Source organism: Erpetoichthys calabaricus, chromosome 6 (genome assembly GCF_900747795.2).
Source record: "Erpetoichthys calabaricus chromosome 6, fErpCal1.3, whole genome shotgun sequence".
Lineage (NCBI taxonomy): Eukaryota > Metazoa > Chordata > Cladistia > Polypteriformes > Polypteridae > Erpetoichthys > Erpetoichthys calabaricus.
In genome coordinates this window covers 127,580,927-127,599,542 of record NC_041399.2, presented here as the reverse complement: position 1 = coordinate 127,599,542, position 18,616 = coordinate 127,580,927, and the positions used below count along the sequence as shown (strand labels likewise).

Below are 18,616 nucleotides of genomic sequence, written 5' to 3'. Positions count from 1 at the left end.
ACTTTACAATTAATAAAAATGTTTTCTTTAGGAGCCTGTTCTTTTTGGTACTTCTGTCATGGAGAATATTAGATTTGGTAAACCAGATGCCACAGACAAAGAAGTTTATGAAGCAGCCAAGATGGCAAATGCCCACCATTTTATCACAAACTTTCCAGATGGCTACAACACTGTTGTTGGTAAGTGGTGAGAGTCAGATGTGCCATTTAGAGAGCGTTTCACTTTTATGATTGTTTTTTGTAGGTACTCTTGTGGAGTTGAAACTAATTATGCTAGTCTTTCAACTTGTTAAGAATGACTTGGAAAACATTGTAGAAGTTATGATCTATTATTGTTTTCCTCCTGTTAATGGTATTAATTGCATGACAGCCAATAAGTTTGATGCCCATGGAGGTTTACAATCAAACCACCACATACACACAGAATTGATGTGAAAAGTCCACATGCTCATAATGAAATTCCAGCTTTCAGATATAAAGGCTGAAATCAAACATCAAAAATAGAGGCACCATTCTGTTAAAAAGTACTCAATCTTCCTGTAAGTTTAGAGAAGCTCCTGGAAATTAAGCACAACTTCTTTTTTAGATCTGAGCAAAACTTCTTATCTAAAGTAAAAAAACATAATAAAAAAGCGTATTTTATATAATTAGAAAGCAGGTTTTTTCCATGAACAAACTTATATAAAACACAACAATAAATTTTAGTAATATGCAAAAGAGTTGATAGAAACAGGAAATCACCTGTTGCTTGGCCAATTCCAAGTGTCAAAAACATATGGATAAACTGCTGCGTTTATAATTGCCCTGATAAAAGAGAGCATGTGCAGATCCCAAACTTGTTTTGAAGAAGTAAATACAGCAGATGTGTAATGGAGTCAGCTTGGGTTAAGACCAAATGGCTGTTCTTCAGGAACGGCTAACTGGATATATGTTCATGGTGTAGAATATAAATGTATATAGATATAAAGAGTTTACAATACCTATTTTTGTAGTGTTTAGAAGAGTAAGTATAAAGTATGGACAGCACATGCAAGTCTAGAGCAAAGGAAAACTGGTAAATGGATTCTAACATTGATTTATAAAAAGTATGCCAGATTATTGGATTCATTCAGTCCACCTCAGACAACAGTGATGAATGTCAATATCTGCATCTTCCTATAGTTGAAAATAATTTATGTAATACCTACCCTTATAATGAGGCTTAATGTGAGACATTGTTTAGGAAGTATTTCGCTATAGTGGCTTAGAGGAACAATAATAAATAAATCAACCCTTTCCTAGTCACAACTAGATCAATGAAATAAACGTATAGAAAAATGTTAATTTTTATTCATTTAAATCTTATAAACATTACTAAAGTCTGACAAAATGTTCAACAAAACCCTAACCAGAAAAACCATGGGTGCCATGTAAATATTCAGTACCAGCATTAGGCATCAAGGCTTTTAGTGTCATGTCTCTTTACATTATGATTCTGTGGAAAAAAAATGTGGGGAGTATTTTTAAATTGAGGGGACATTTGAAGAATATGTCAGTGTCTGTAAACTGTACATTTAATCTGTTTAGAAAATACTAATCAGGTCAGGTCAGGGAGAATGCACTGGTACATTGCATCGCTGCACCCAACACGTGACGAAACAGCTTAGAATCCTGGTTGGTAACCCCCTAGGCAGACATGCAATCCAGTCCCACCCTCCAGAAATGACCCTCTACCTGCTGTAGCCAGGTTGTTACATGAGCATCCCCTTGGCCTGGTCCAGCTACTCGGGTCCTCAACAATGAGAATCCTGCGAGCTGGATCACCCCCGGGAAAACGCGCCACATGGCCGTAGTGCCATAACTGATGCTCCCTCACAATGCAGGTAATGTGCCTTATTCAGGAATCCTTGAGCAACTGCTCATTTGACACAAAATCAAACCAGCAGTACCCAAGGATTCACCGAAGAGACACAGTACCAAAGGAGTCCTGTGTTCATCTCAGATCACTGGATAATGTCCATGTCTCGCAACCATATAGCAAGACAGGAAGCATCAGGACTCTAAAGACTTGGACCTTCGTCCTTTTGCATGGATATCGGGAGCACCACACACCCATTTCCAGCGCCTTCATGAGCCCCCCCCCATGCTCTCCCTATCCATCTACTGACTTCATAGGAAGAGTCACCAGAGACATGAATGTCACTGCCAAGGTAAGTAAACCTCTCAACATGGTCAACATTAACTCCGCAGACAGTCACACTGCTGATGGCTGTGCCCAAGAGGTCATTAAAGGCCTGGATGTTGGTTTTTATCCAGGACATTCGCAAGCCCAGACACTCAGACTCTTCGCTCAGTCTCATGAGAGCCCCGATCAGAGCCTCCATTGACTCCGTGAAGATCACAGCATTGACAGCAAAGTCAAGATCAGTAAATCTTTCTTCACCAATAGATGCCGCACAGCCCCTGGACCCCACAACCTTGTCCAACACCTAGTCCATGCAAGCACTGAACAGAGTAGGAGCAAGAACACACCCCTGACAAATCTCAGAATCAACTGGGGAAAAACACAGACGTTCAGCCCCCACTCTGCACAGCACTTACAGTACCAGTGTATAGGCTGGCCATGATATCCAGCAACCTTGAGGGGATCCTGTGAACCCTCAGGATGTCCTACAGGGCAGGTCGAATCGAATGCTTTATGAAGATCAACAAAGGCTGCAAAGAAACTCTGCCAATATTCTCGTTTATGCTCCATGAGAACCCTCCGTGCCAGAATGCGATTGAGTATAGGCTTCTTAGGCATAAAACCAGACTGCTCCAGTCGTTGGTAGGTGAGCAAGTGATCACGGATCCTATTGAGGACAACGCTAGCAAGGACCTTACCCAGCACCCGCAATCCAGGCTAACACCCTTCCCTTTCCAGATAGGGACGACGGTTTCCAGTCAGTTGAGATGATGCCAGTCTCCCAAATAGAAGCAAAGATTGCTTGCAATGCGAGGAGAACAGCCTTACCACCAGCCTGGAGACGTTCACTCCGGATACCACAGATCCCTAAAACCTTCCTTCCCCTCAGCTGGTTCACCACCTGTACAATTTCAGTGAGACTGGGTGGTTCACAGCTAATTGGAGGATGAGCTTCAAGAACCGTGGACCCAGAGATATCCAACATCCTAGCCGGAGGATCAGCTTTAAACAACTGCTCAAAGTAGCCAGCTCAGCGGGTCACAGCTGCAGTGTCATCCGTAAGGACCATTCCATCAGCTGCCCTAACTGTGACTCTCTAATAAAATAATAAATAGTAAAAATCAGCAGTGCATTAAGCTTAGCTACTTTTTCAAACTTCATTATTTTAATTGTATTTATCTAATATATATGGTTTTATAGGATGTTTCCAAAGTTTTTTATTCATTTTAAGATTTTTCCACAGCATTGATTTCGATGATCAGGTAAAGAAAATGCATATACAGGTATAGCTTAAAAATGTAATGTTCTCGGTACTCTACAGTTATCAAAGATGAATAATTGAGAGTACCATGGCTTAATTATGAAAGCAGAAACAAAACTAAACATTTTTAGAGGCTTATAATATTTATATGGTTTTTTTGTTTCAGGTGAACGAGGCGTCACTTTATCAGGAGGTCAGAAACAGCGCATTGCAATTGCCAGAGCACTGATTAAAAATCCCAGAATACTGATTTTGGATGAGGCCACCAGTGCTTTGGATGCAGAATCAGAACGAGCAGTACAAGATGCTCTTGATCGAGCTACATCAGGCCGTACGGTCCTCATTATTGCTCACCGGCTCAGCACAATACAGAATGCAGACATTATTTGCGTCCTTAGTAATGGCAACATTAAAGAGGTAAAGCAAATTAAGGTTATGCAACTTACATTTATGGTAGACAATGGTTCAAAGCAGGACTTTAGACAGTTTCAAGGGAGGGCTACTGTGGTAGAACGAGGTACATAATGAACTCTCTCTCTCTCTCTCTCTCTCTATGCATAACTTGTGAATTAAGCAACCCAGCTCACAACAAAATTCATTTATCTACTTCAGCTCTTAATAACAGAATGATTAAATGGATATGGGGGTTAAAAATGTATTACCAGAAGATTAGGCTGCTACTTCATATATCTTTTACAGTTACTTTTTATCAGTTAAATTCGATTTATTTTCATAAACCTGCATTTAAACTGGTGTTATAATAAATGTGCATAACTTCAGTGAAACTAAATTTAAGAAAATGAAGTTTTGTAATCATAAACCACACAAAAAATTTCACCCTTACCTAAAATTGAGAGGCAGATAGTAAAAAAAGACCCTCAGTGTTATGCAAAATAATAAGAGTTTAGGAGGAGTGCAGCAGACGTACTTTAGAAAAACATGAATAAATTCTTGCCAAATTCTAAGGAAGCTCTACACAGTTTCATGCAAAGAAAATTCGATTTTTTTCTAGTTTTAGGTAATATAGCATTTTCCCATTGAGTTATGTAGGGTGCATTAGGATTTTTCTGTTGAGCAGAACTATTTGATAAGCTAAAAATGTAGTGTAGGAAATCTCTCTATTTATGTATTTTCAGGTATGCAATATAAAATATATACAGGTTAAATCCTGTTATAACGAAGTATTAAAGTAACAAAATTTTTGGAAAAATGAATACATTTTGTTGGCCCAGACAAATGTTCATATAGTGTCATGTTAAACAAATTTTGTTTTAACAAAATTTTAATTTCACTATAACAGACTTTTTTTCGACCAAAAGTTGAACCGAAGATGATAATGTGATGCAAAAAATACTTACTGCCGTGCCTACGGTTTCGCCAAGTCTTAGGAAACCTGCAACAGGCAGTCTCTTTCTTGTTAGATCAAAAGAAGTCTGTTTTCTGTCTGGTCTCAGGCAGTCATGGCGAGGCTCAGCACAAGTGTAGGGGAGACACCAAACACACATAGCCGAACTCTGAGTCAATGCTCTACCAAGCATTCACGTAGGTAGTTGGGTCATGTGCAGATACTGTACTGTTTGAGTTTCATAGTGATTCTCAAAGTTTTCTTTTTTTTTTAATCTTTAATTTATTAAAAGCAAGTAACATTCCATACAATCAAGTCAAACTTAACAAAACTAAATTAAATTCAACCCCTACCCATGAAAAAGAGAGAAAGGCCAACAGCCAGAGTAAAACTTTGAGAGTAGAAAAGAGGGAAAGAAGTCCTTCTCCCCAATATAAATCTATATTACTAAATGAAGGTTGTATATACAGTGGGTACGGAAAGTATTCAGACCCCCTTCAATTTTTCACTCTTTGTCATATTGCAGCCATTTGCTAAAATCATTTAAATTAATTTTTTCTCTCATTAATGTACACACAGCACCCCATATTGACAGACAAAAAAAGAATTTTTGAAATTGTTGCAGATTTATTAAAAAAGAAAATCTGAAATATCACATGGTCCTAAGTATTCAGACCCTTTGCTCAGTATTTAGTAGAAGCACCCTTTTGAGCTAATACAGCCATGAGTCTTCTTGGGAAAGATGCAACAAGTTTTTCACACCTGGATTTGGGGATCCTCTGCCATTCCTCCTTGCAGATCCTCTCCAGTTCTGTCAGGTTGGATGGTAAACGTTGGTGGACAGCCATTTTTATGTTTCTCCAGAGATGCTCAATTGGGTTTAAGTCAGGGCTCTGGCTGGGCCATTCAAGAACAGTCACAGAGTTGTGAAGCCACTCCTTATTTTAGCTGTGTGCTTAGGGTCATTGTCTTGTTGGAAGGTAAACCTTCGGCCCAGTCTGAGGTCCTTAGCACTCTGGAGAATCTTATTTCTCACCATCTCAGAGTCCTTCAGGTGTCTTTTAGCAAACTCCATGCGGACTGTCATGTGTCTTGCACTAAGGTATGTGTGGAGACAACCAGGCACTGCTAATCACTTGTCCAATATAGTCCCCACAGTGAAGCATGGCGGTGGCAGCATCATGCTGTGGGAGTGTTTTTCAGCTGCAGGGACAGGACGACTGGTTGCAATCGAGGAAAAGATGAATGCGGCCAAGTACAGGGATATCCTGGACAAAAACCTTCTCCAGAGTGCTAAGGACCTCAGACTGGGCCGAAGGTTTACCTTCCAACAAGACAATGACCCTAAGCACACAGCTAAAATAACGAAGGAGTGGCTTCACAACAACTCTGTGACTGTTCTTGAATGGCCCATCCTTGGGATGGGTCGCTGAATCCATAATGTGGTGGAAAGTCTGTGGTTTGGTGACACATCCTACTACCAATCAATGGACCACTCTGAATGCTCAATTAAAGGACCTACCTGTGACACACAAGAGTCTCAAGAATGGTGTTCATATTTCTCCAGGTCTGCCTTCTGACCTGCTGGGTGAGTCAGTTGGGGAGGGCATTTATCGGATAGTCAAAGTCAACCATTTAATGACCCTTTTCGTTTAATTCATTTCTGGTTTTAACCAGTGCCATATTTTCCCTCATTACCCATATCCCTGGGAGTGCGTCAGCTGCTTAGGTTGAATTGAAACTCCCAGCACTGTCTTGCCTGCAGGTCCGGGGTTACTCTGTACCTGACCAAGATTTCAGATTTTAAGTAATCATAATTGCCGGCCGCCTGTTTATTGAGGTTATAATAACCCCATTAAGCCTCTCCCAACATAAACGGCACCAATTCTGCATGCTCCCAGTGATGTCTGAATGCTGTTCTTTAGAAAATTAGCAAGTATGTTTCAGTGTCGTCTCTTTTGTGAAGTGGCATTGGTAACTGGGATGGTCCAAACACCCTTTCCTGCGGCAACTCTACTTGTGCTTGGCTGAGTGCCTCCGCTTCAGCAAGCTGCATACACTGTTCCCAGAGTTGAACTCATAGGACCTAGACCTCCATGTTAAGTGCAGCCAATAATGTGGTCAGGTCAGCCTGCTCTGTCATCTTTGGTAGAGAAATCCTGCCGACTACACCACTGTAAAAGAATAAACAAAGAGATCATTAAAGTTTTTAAACTGAAAGAAAAGGGCTAAACAAGTCATCTTCAGATGGTTGTCCTTGTACTGTCCCAGTATGATGGGTTAAGTAGGAAACTCCGAGGAACAGCCAGGTTTGGTAGACAGGATACTGAAAGTGACATCACATGAGGCCAGTCCTTCAATCATTCTTTCTGCAGAGGGGGTAGAAGGAAAGGCATTAGATGACAACGCCAACCCCTAGTTTAGAGGGTAATTATTATGAAATGAGTCCTGATGTTATCTCCCAATTGCACGTTTGTGGCACTATGTTAGCTTATTACTTGCAAATCTGTTTCCTCCACTCTCCATAGTGTGTGTATGTGTTTGTGTGAGTGTGTATATACGGTATATATACACTCACTCATACTCACACACACACATGTGTATTTATATATGTATATATATATATATATATATATATATATATATATATATATATACAGTATATATATACAGTGTATATATACAGTAATCCCTCCTCCATCGAAGGGGTTGCGTTCCAGACCCCCCCGCGAAAGGTGAAAATCTGCGAAGTAGAAACCATATGTTTATATGGTTATTTTTATATTGTCATGCTTGGGTCACAGATTTGCACAGAAAAACAGGAGGTTGTAGAGAGACAGGAACGTTATTCAAACACTGCAAACAAACATTTGTCTCTTTTCCAAAAGTTTAAACTGTGCTCCATGACAAGACAGAGATGACAGTTCCGTCTCACAATTAAAAGAATGCAAACATATCTTCCTCTTCAAAGGAGTGCGCGTCAGGAGCAGAGCATGTCAGAGAGATAGAGAAAAGCAAACAAATCAATAGGGCTGTTTGGCTTTTAAGTATGCGAAGCACGCGGCACAAAGCTGTTGAAGGCGGCAGCTCACACCCCCTCCGTCAGGAGCAGAGAAAGAGAGATAGAGAGAGACAGAGTTTGTTTTTCAATCAAAAATCAATACGTGCCCTTCGAGCTTTTAAGTATGCGAAGCACCGTGCAGCATGTCGCTTCAGGAAGCAGCTGCACAGAAGGTAGCATTTACCTTTCAGCATTTTTAGACGACTGTCCGTATCATCTAGGTGTGCAAACAGCCCCCCTGCTCAATCCCCCTACGTCAGGATCAGAGAAAGTCAGCGCAAGAGAGAGAGAAAAGTAAGTTGGGTAGATTCTCAGCCATCTGCCAATAGCTTCCCTTGTATGAAATCAACTGGGCAAACCAACTGAGGAAGCATGTACCAGAAATTAAAAGACCCATTGTCTGCAGAAATCCGCGAACCAGCAAAAAATCTGCGATATATATTTAAATATGCTTACATATAAAATCCGCAATGGAGTGAAGCCGCGAAAGGCGAAGCGCGATATAGCGAGGGATTACTGTATATGTGTGTGTATATATATATATATGTGTGTGTGTGGATATATATATGTATATATATATATGTGTGTATATATATATTTGTGTGTGTATATATATTATACATGTCTATTATAAAAAAAAAATCTTGGAAGGAGATGAGACATGATTTTCTTGGAGAAACACACGTCCTGCACGAGAGGAGTCTTTGTGCCAAGAGATTTAACCACGCCTGGGGCCGGAAATAAAAGTCAAAGAGTAGATGACAAAGTAGAAAATTGTAAAGAATTCAAAAACGTTGGCGTGGTAGACATGCAGAGCAGGTTAGAGATAATGGAAGTACGAAAAAAGCATAGTAAAGATCACATTAGCGCAAACAAACGGAAATTATTACTCGGTGAAATAACGGAACAGCATAAAGACATCGAATATATTGTTTGGATTTAATCTTCCAAGTCAGAGACTTGTAGATCGTCTAATTCGTGTTCCAAAAAAGGCGTGGTATGAAGTCCTGTGAGAAGGAGACTTTTAACATGAGATTCTTTCAAGTCACGCCCTACTTACAACCATTTTCAAACAAGACCACAGTAATCTAACCTCACTCGTGTGAATGCTTTTGTCAGACACACTTCCTGCTCTCTCAACTCATATGTTTTATCAGGACAATAATTTTATACATTCTAGATGACACATCAACAACTAAGCAAAGAAGAAAACATGGACATGAAAAAGTTGTTTATTTATTAGAGAGAAAGAAACGATATTCACTTACAGGCAGTTATATGTTGCATTGTCACAATATAAGTCCAAACACGGAATCAAAATTCAGTGTGATCTTAATTAATTTAATTAAGTTAATTCCAAATATTGTTTTTACTAAATTCTTAAAGTAAAAGTGAAAATAATGCATATGTAACAATTCCAGCGATAATAACAATCTCTTTAAATTGTATATCCGGTTAACCAATCTCGGGGGTGGGTGAGCAAATATATATATATATACTGTATATATATATATATATATATATATATATATATATATATATATATATATATATATATATATCTATTCTATACTAATTAATAAAAGGCAAAGCCCTCACTGACTCACTGACTGACTGACTGACTCACTCATCACTAATTCTCCAACTTCCTGTGTAGGTGGAAGGCTGAAATTTGGCAGGCTCATTCCTTACAGCTTACTTGCAAAAGTTAGGCAGGTTTCATTTCGAAATTCTACGCGTAATGGTCATAACTGGAACCTGTTTTTTGTCCATATACTCTAATGGAGGAGGCGGAGTCACGTATCGCGTCATCACGCCTCCTACGTAATCACGTGAACTAAAAACAAGGAAGAGATTTACAGCACGAGTCAAACGCGGGAACGAAGGTAAATGACGTTAATGTTTGAGTGTCTTTTAATACTGTGTAAGCATACATATTAACACATGTGCAATTAAACGTGTGCATTTACGGGGTGATTTCTCAGGCTTAAAAGCTCGCCTTTTATTAAAAAGGTAAATGCAAACTGTTTTCATTATGAAGGGCACAAACCACGTTAGATTTCAGCCGTTAAACACGCAAAAATGTTGGTACACCAGATAAATAAGCGCAACATATTATCAGTTGTATTGTATGCTTACAATACATATAGAAATGTGTTAATCGTTAACTAATATTATGGGATGGCGTTTTTCGACTCGCGCCTTGATTTAAACGATTGCATTTCTTGGTGGGTTTGCGTAGCTTATTGTCAATATCTTTACACCTCTTTTTTAAGACTTAATTTAAAAAGGTTTTCTTTTCTTCTTAATTAAAATTTAAAAGCAATACTTCACCGCTGCGAAGCCCCTCTAGCGCTGACGTCTGAGGTTCGATTACCGTTAACAAGTGCAGTCAGTGTGTACGCCTGATGAGCCAAGAATAAGGGGGAAAGACGTGTTGCGTACTCTTTGCATTATTTGACAGTAAACTATTTTCAACCATTCTATGATCTGCTTCTCACAACTGAGGGCACCGTGGCTGATGTTACCTCACTTGCTGGCCAACCATAAGCGTTACCTGGTAGGTAACCAGCCACTCACTTCACTCCCTTACGGGAATCGAACCTCGGACGTCAGCGCTACAGGCGAAGCCCCTAAAATTGCGCCACGGCGTGTGGTTTGTTTATTTGACAACATGTAGATCGGGGTAATTACGTTCACGGCATTCGTAGTCTGATTCACAATCTGATTGTATGGGTGGTTACCTACCAGGTAACGCTTATAGTTGGCCAGCAAGTCAGCTCGAAGTGATCACTTGAGTGAAGGCAGCTTCACAAAAAAACAGATCCTTAACAAACTGTTATTAGTATATTTTCCTTCAATTTAAAAAGGTTTTCTTTTCTTCTTAATAAAAATTTAAAAGCGGTACTTCGCCGGTGCGAAGCGCGTGGATTTGACCGACTGACAAATACAGACATATTCATGAGTGCAGGTACTTCGGAAAGAAAGCACCGTGTAAACCTAAAGTTTAAATTAAGTTCATAGACCTACAAAAGGTTGCCATTGATTTGAGGCAAGATTGCTTTTCTCCTGTACAACTATACGTTGCATTCTCAAGAGTGTGCTTGCACGGCTTCGGATATAGATATATATATATATATATGTATGTATGTCTATATTTATATATATATATATATATATATATATATATATGTAAGCTTATAAGTACTGCCTTACTTCTCTTTAAGAAAGGAAGATGTAATGATACTTGATTTAAACGATTCCATGTCTTGCTTGGTTTGCGTAGCTTATTGTCAATATCTTTACACCTTTTTTTAAGACTTATTGACTGAAACGGGCTTTCACGAAAAAAGGGCTTTGCTACAGGATACACCCTCCACAAGTTAAACAAGTAAAAATAAAATATATATTTCTGTTTTATTTAAACCTTTTAAGTTCGTATGCATAGCCCCATTTGGCTGTTTTAGTTTTTTTTTTCTTTCTTCAGTAATATTTAATCTCCTTAAAGAAAAAGAACATATGCATTTTACTTTTTTTGTATCTCTTTAGTAATATTTTAGTGTAAAAGGATAACCAGTATTTAAACCTTTTATGTTACTTTATAAATTTATTTTACACAATGTTGAAAAATTAATAAGAAAGCTACATATTTTGGCAGCTGCTGCTTTAATTTTCAATGAAATGAAAAAAGCTCTCCAAGAGAAAACGTCAATGAAGAAGAAACAGTTTGCACTATCTAAAAAGGAGAAACCCTTATTTATAAAGGTTTGCTGCAGATGACTTAACTGAAAATAAATTAATAGTTCCTATGTGTATAATACATATTTATCTATTTTACTTATGCCTTTATTCCAGCAACTTGCAACATCTGAGGTACAATTTGTTATATTACTTTTGTTTTTTGCAGCACAGGCAGGTGAAGTGACTTCCTCAGGGTCACACAGTGGTGTCAGTACCAGGATTTGAACTGACAAGCTCCGGGTTTACTGAAATATTACTGAAGAAAGAAAAAAAAACGAAAACGGGCAAATAGGGCTATGCATACAGATGTCCATCCATCCATTATCCAACCCGCTATATCCTAAATACAGGAGCCAATAAGTAGATATGTATATATACAGTCTATATATATATATATATATATATATATATATATATATATATATATATATATGTGTGAATGTATGTATGTATATATGTATGTCTATATTTATATGTATATAGATATGTAGATATGTAAATTTGTATATGTATATATATATATGTATATGTGGATGTGTATATGTATATATATGTATATGTAGATATGTGTATATGTAGATATGTATATATATGTATATATGTTTATGTATATGTATTGTTACATAACCTCTTTAACACACTACTTCTCTGCTGCGAAGCGCGGGTATTTTGCTAGTATATATATATATATATATATATATATATATATACATATATGTTGGAAAATGGAAAATGGACTGATGGATGGATATTTATGTATATATATATTGTCAGAAACTCGACACAGAGTCATGAAAAGGCTTGGGGCAGTCACCCGTATAATTGGTTTCCTGGCTGCAAAGTTGCGTAAATAAATACAGCATTGCTGTGCACAAAACCGAGTCCAAAACAGAACTGAGGAAATAGGGAAAAGGTGCAAGCTTTTAAAGGGGAAGACAGGAAGTGAGATCATAGGGGTCAGGCTCATGAAGGACTTCAGCCATTGGTTTGAGCCCGGACGTGAAATCACAGGGGCCGGAGCCGGCAAGGTCTCCTTCCATGTGCTCGGTCCCGGAAGTGACATCACGAGAGCCAGGTGGAATCTCTCGTGAATGGTTTACAGGAAAAGGAGAAAAAGAGTCAGTGCACTCTGCCACATCCCGGTATGCCTCGGAACTGCCCTTACTCAAGCCCTTTAGCTGCCTCCCATGCGCATGTGTGTGACAATATATATATATATATATATATATATATATATATATATATATATATATAATATGTGTGTGTGTGTGTATATTATATATATACTAGCCAAACCGCGGCGTACCATACGCCGCATAATCAGGCTGCTTTTTTAATGATTTTTAAGCACAGGGAAAAAATTAACATTTGAAAAATCTGTAATGTAATAAACCACCAAGAAAAGTAGCATTGTAACAATGCACGGAACGAACCAACATACAATTGTCCGTGACTGAAAACTGGCAGACCGCCGTCGCGCCTTCTCCTCCCAGAGCGAGGGATGGGGGTGGATGGCGGTCGGGCGTGGAGGGCGGAACTGGAGGAGAGGGGAAGGACGCCCATTCCGCCCCTTCCGTCATGCTAGTCTGCTGATTTCTTGTTCAGTATGCACTGCCTGCTTATGTGCCCACCCCCAACTCGTCACCTGAGTCGTTTTCCTCTTTGCACAGTCCACATGCACCTGTGAGTCACGTAGACTTTTCATTGTTCTTTGTGATTTTGGCTGCTTTTCTATATATAATCCACCAAGTCACCCGACCATGGTAGTAGCGAGGTGGGGGGGAGTGGTGTTTGTACAAAGGGCAGGGACGTAATCAGTGCGAGCGTATGACCCGCACTTACTGGGAATTGCTCGTTCGTTGAGAACAATTGCAAGCCCCGGTTTCCAGCACGAAGGGGGTTCAACGGCTTACCCACGCCTCTCTGTGCCGGGTAGACACACATTGATCCATTCAGTGTAGCGCGCCTGCAGTTACCTGATGCAGGAATCTGTATAACATTGAAAGAAGTGTTGTTTCCATGAAATACATTTGAAGCGGTGGCCATGGAAGGCAAATGAACAGTCAACACGGCTTACAGCTGGATTGACGCCGTGTTTTGTGTCACCCGACCATGGTAGTAGTGAGTGTTGGTGTGTACAAAGGGTAGGGACGTAATCAGTGTGAGTGTATGACCCGCACTTCCTGGGAATTCCTCGTTCGTGGGGAACAAATGCAAGCCCCGGTTGATCCATTCAGTGTAGCGCACGTGCCGTACGGGACATCCAAGGGCATCACAGACCTGTTAATGCTCAATCTCATGCATAATTATTTATTGAATGCTAAACACTTCCGGAAAGACACAGTTGTCTAAAACGGGTTGGTCTGAGGATACAACAGTAAGTGAATGAAAAGATGGAACTCTGGAGAGAGCAAAGTACAACACAATAGTGAACCCGTGGCACAACAAACGGCGCATAATTATTTATTGATGGTTGAACACTTCTGGAAAGATACAGTTGTCTAAAAGGGGAGTGTTTGAGGATAAAACATAAAGTGAATGAAAAGATGGAACTCTGGAGAGAGCAACATACAATTGTCCATGAGTGAAGACTGGTTTTGGCAGATACAGGCATATCTTTTTGAAAGTTTGGCCCTGTGCCTTGTTAATTGTCATTGCAAATGCCAATCGAACAGGAAATTGTCTTCGGGTAAAAGTAAAAGGCAAATTTGAATCTGACGGGGTCAGGCATATCCGTGGAATAAGGACAGTTTGTGAGGTAGCAGATGTGATAGTTTTATACTCCAGTACATTGCGGTGAATGGTGGTAACAGACAGTCTAGTGCCATTACAAAGACCTTTTGCAGGCAGGAGGTTTCTGAGAAGCACGATGACGGATCCAATTTTAATTTTGAGTTTATGTGGAGGCATGCCAGTAGGAGTAAGACTATTAAGAAATTCCTCGGGGAATGAAAGTTGATCTGCAGGATCATCTGTGACGATAGAGTCCACGCTTGTGAAAGTCACCTCATTGTTAGGGATAAGTTTTAGCACTTGTTCATTAAGGTATAGCGAGTCTTCGTTGGTGACGCTTAATATAGCTCGCGTGCTGAGTTGTTCCAGAGTGACAGTTGAGAAGTCGATGTCGCCATACAGTTGTTGAACGGGATCAGAAATTAAAGGAAAACAATGTGAAGGCAATGTCACAGGTGTTCCGTTTATCCCGTCTCCAACATCAAGGAGCCATTGTGAGAAATGTTGTTCTTCAGGAAGAGCTCTCATATTTGTTGTCAGTGTAAGAACATGCATGTGATGCCACAAAGGGTGCTTGTTAATGCAACTGGCGACAGTAAGCGCGCGGGAGCCACGCATAATGACGGGGAGAATTTGTTGGAAATCTCCACCCAATAGTATTGTTTTGCCTCCAAAAGGCTGCGTGTCACCTGTGAGGTCACGTAATAACCTGTCAACTGCCTGGAATGCGTATTCGTGTGTCATTGGCGCCTCGTCCCATATAATAACTTTGGATTGTAGAAGATGTTGAGCATGTGGTGAGGAAGGTTTGATGTTACATGTGGAAATAGTATTCAGCTTCAATGGTATTTTAACAACAGAATGGGCAGTTCGTCTACCCGGTAATAATGTTGCAGCTATTCCTGTAGATGCTACGGTTGTAGGAATGTCTCCCCTAGCTCTGATGGTATGAATCAGGGTTTTGTACACAAAAGTTTTCCCTGTTCCTGCAGGACCATCTAAGAAGAAGCATCGGGGATGGGAATTGTTATGTGCAGCGTGTAAAACAGTATCAACAGCGTGTTTCTGTTCTGTGTTGAGTTTGTCATAGTGTTCTATAGCGTGTGAGTGTTCAGCGTGAGCGTCGAAGGTGGGAGATGAATGACACAGTGGAGGAATGTCAGTGGGGGGTAGGTGTAATTTGTGCAGGTTGAAGCCATGTGGCTGCAGCATGTCATTAATGTCAGCGAGAGCATACATGCAAGTGGTGGTTGTGGAATATTTTGTGAGAAAGTCTTCGGAGAGTTAGAGTTTATGCGTGTCCCAAAGGTGTGGAACGTTGTGTGGTTCACTGAAGACACAGATGAAAATGAACATTTCTCGCAAGAATCGTGGCATTCGTATCTGGGATGCCTCTGAAACAGTATCATGCCATATCTTGTCATCTTTAAGAAGACCTAATTCTTGGCAAGCTTCTTTGAAAGTGTCACATTCGACACCATTGATAGTTCGTAGATGGTGAAAACTTGTGACACCCACAGAACGTTTAAGGAGAAGTCTGAGGTAATAACGTTCAGTGTCGTTAATGGCAGCAACAGGCATTCTACCGATCACTTTTGTGCCTCCTCTGATTCTCTTTTTCCATTTTCCAGAGGATTTTTGAAATGTGTAATGTTGTGGAACATCAGTGTAATGTAACTCTACAGCTTCAGGATCTGTTTTGTTGAGTTCAAACCATGCTAACAGCATAGTGTTTTTGTGGGCGTGTCTTTGGAGTGCTTGTTCCTCGTGACCCTCATGAAAAAAGATGATTTGTTGTTCCGGCAAATGAACTGGTAATCGGGTAATCACATGAGATTTTTCTGAAAGACTGTACTCGTTCAAACACCACATAGCCTCAGGAGCACTAACATACCTCCCATCAAGGAAAGTCTGTATTTCGTCATGTTGAAAAATATCATCGGCTGGCTCCCTGTGAAGTGCAATTGATGCAGCGTCGTGTCCTTTGTACACATACTTATAAAGATACTTGATACATTGAATGAATGCGCAAACTTCAACGTTAATATGAGCATTGAATTTCTGAGAAAGCCACGGATTGGTTGTCGATATTGTATTTGCAAAAAACAGCAGTTCTCCCTTGTCTTCAGCAGTATATGGGGTATCCTTGTGTGTTTTCTGCGTTGAAGTCTTTCGGGAAATTTTTGGTACACGTGCCGTCTTTCATGCAAGGTGATTTGGCGTTGAGCGTGCCACATGGACCATGCACCATGCATTTGGTGACAATTTGGAAAAGTCGAGGGTGTATTTCAGGATTTGGAAGCTCAGCGCAGACATATTTGTCTATATCATCGTTGGTCCTTATTTTGGATTGTGAGTCAAGTGTAAGTAACATATGGCAATGAGGCAATCCTCGTTTTTGGAATTCAATGACGAAGATGTAAGCGAGAACATTGCCGAAAATATTCTTTTCCAGAATATCTGTTAGAAAATGTCGCAGTTTGATATGAAAGACGCGAGTAACGATGTCAGGTCTGTGTTCTATTTGCTCATGATGGGAAATGGCGTTGCAGATTTCCGGCCAAGCAGGATTGCAGGCGAAGGTTAAAAATAAGTCAAGCTTTTCACATTTGCGGATAATTGCCATCGCATCTTGGACTGCCTTGAAAGGTAGAGGGAAGAATGATCAATTGTCCAGGGCAGAGGTCATGGTGATGTGCTTTCGCAGTGACAGCATCCATAAGTCCCCTGTATTGCTCTACACGCAAATCTTGTTGATGTGACTGAAGGTAATGTAAACGCGCGCCTTCTGTTCTGACATATGTGTCGACGATGTATTGCTGGAAGAATTTGCCACTGGAATGCAAGACACTAAATGAAGATCTCATGGCAAGGCTGAAAGCATAAAATTGGAGCTGTGTGACTCGCGTTCTTTTCGCAGTTCGCTTTTCCTCAACATGGGTCAATTGTATGTGCCAGCCTGAATCTCCGTAAGGGAATAGCAGTGGATAAACCATGGGGTCACAGTACATATTGAGAACAGAGATACGCTTGCAAGCATCTCCTCTTGGATATATGCAAATGTCGCGTTGTGCAGGAGGTTCCCCGTCTTCACCTACAAAGATAGCAGCAACATCAGTTTGACAGGATGGGGCGTTATACCTTCTCCTATCCAGACCTGGATTTTCCATGAACACCATTCGTACAGCAGTAACAGGATTACCGTGAGTGATAATGTCATGCATTTGCATGTAAGACTTTGCGAAGGGATTAACCTGTTGTATCATGTTGTCTAGTTGAAGCAACAAGATGTCACTGCAAGCGCTATTACATTCCTTTTGCAAATGTTGACTGGTAGCCTCAGCAGAATCGAAGATATATAGCTGACCGTATTGTGGTGACGTGTCAGGATTGGTATATAAAGGAGAGACCTGGTGATAAATTTGACCGTGGATTCTGAAAGCATACGGTCCTTGTCCAGATAGTTGAACGATGTGTGCGCCCATTGACGCGAAAGCTAAAGCAGAGTTGTATTCCCTGATATGATCACAGTAATTTCGGGACAGCGGGTTCTTGCCAGTCAAGAGGATTTTTAAAAAAAGAGGGGGTTTGGATAGCGGTGGCAAAGACAACTTGCCAGCATGACAACACTTAGTGTAATGTCCGGATTTGTTGACCTCTGCTGGCCAATGAAGAGCATTGCAAGAAGCACATAGTGCGGTAGGTAAGCCAATGTTATGTTCTTGGATGTGAATGGCGGTATTTTCTTGAAAAGCTGCAGAAAACTGAATGCGATGTTTGTGCATGAACGATTTAGTGCTGTGTTGACACTGAAGGGAATTGGAATGAGTGTCGAAGTATTGCTGGCAATGTTCACATTGCATAATTCGTTCAGTGGAGTGTGTTTTTAAATGCATGTTGAGATATCTCTGCACTCGGAACGTTTTTGAACAAATCGTGCATTGAAAGATCTGTTTGGAATGCGTTTGTTCAGTGGAGTGTGTGTTTAAATGTGCTTTGAGAGATGTCTGGCGCGTGAAGGTTTTGGAGCAGTGTTGACACTGAAAAGAATTCATCAGGGAATGTGTTTTGAGATGGTTAGTAAGGTATCTGCGTGCATGAAAGTGTTTGTCGCAAATTTTAAACACAAATGTTTGTGTTGAATGGATCTGCATATGGTTGTGGAGATCCATCTCACCTGTGAAGTCCTTGTTACAAAATGTGCAATTGAAGGTGAGAGTGGAATGAGTTTGTAAGTGTTTATTGAGAGCGCGAGTTGTTTTGAAGCATTTCTGGCAATGTTCACATTGCATCATTCGGTTAGTGTTGTGTT

General features: G+C 40.2%; 1 protein-coding gene across 4 annotated transcripts in view; it reads left to right on the top strand.

Moving 5' to 3' along the window:
* The window catches only part of abcb8 (ATP-binding cassette, sub-family B (MDR/TAP), member 8), an 842,402-nt gene that overhangs the window by 216,971 nt on the left and 606,815 nt on the right, over positions 1–18,616 (top strand). For all 4 annotated transcript variants that reach the window (XR_007935257.1, XM_051928892.1, XM_028803917.2 and 1 more), the window contains 2 exons: positions 32–179; positions 3,591–3,841. Coding sequence is in view for 3 of the 4 variants with exons in the window: in XM_051928892.1 (XP_051784852.1) it covers positions 32–179; positions 3,591–3,841 (399 nt within the window). In the remaining variant the exon portion in view is untranslated. The remainder of the gene's footprint in view (positions 1–31; positions 180–3,590; positions 3,842–18,616) is intronic.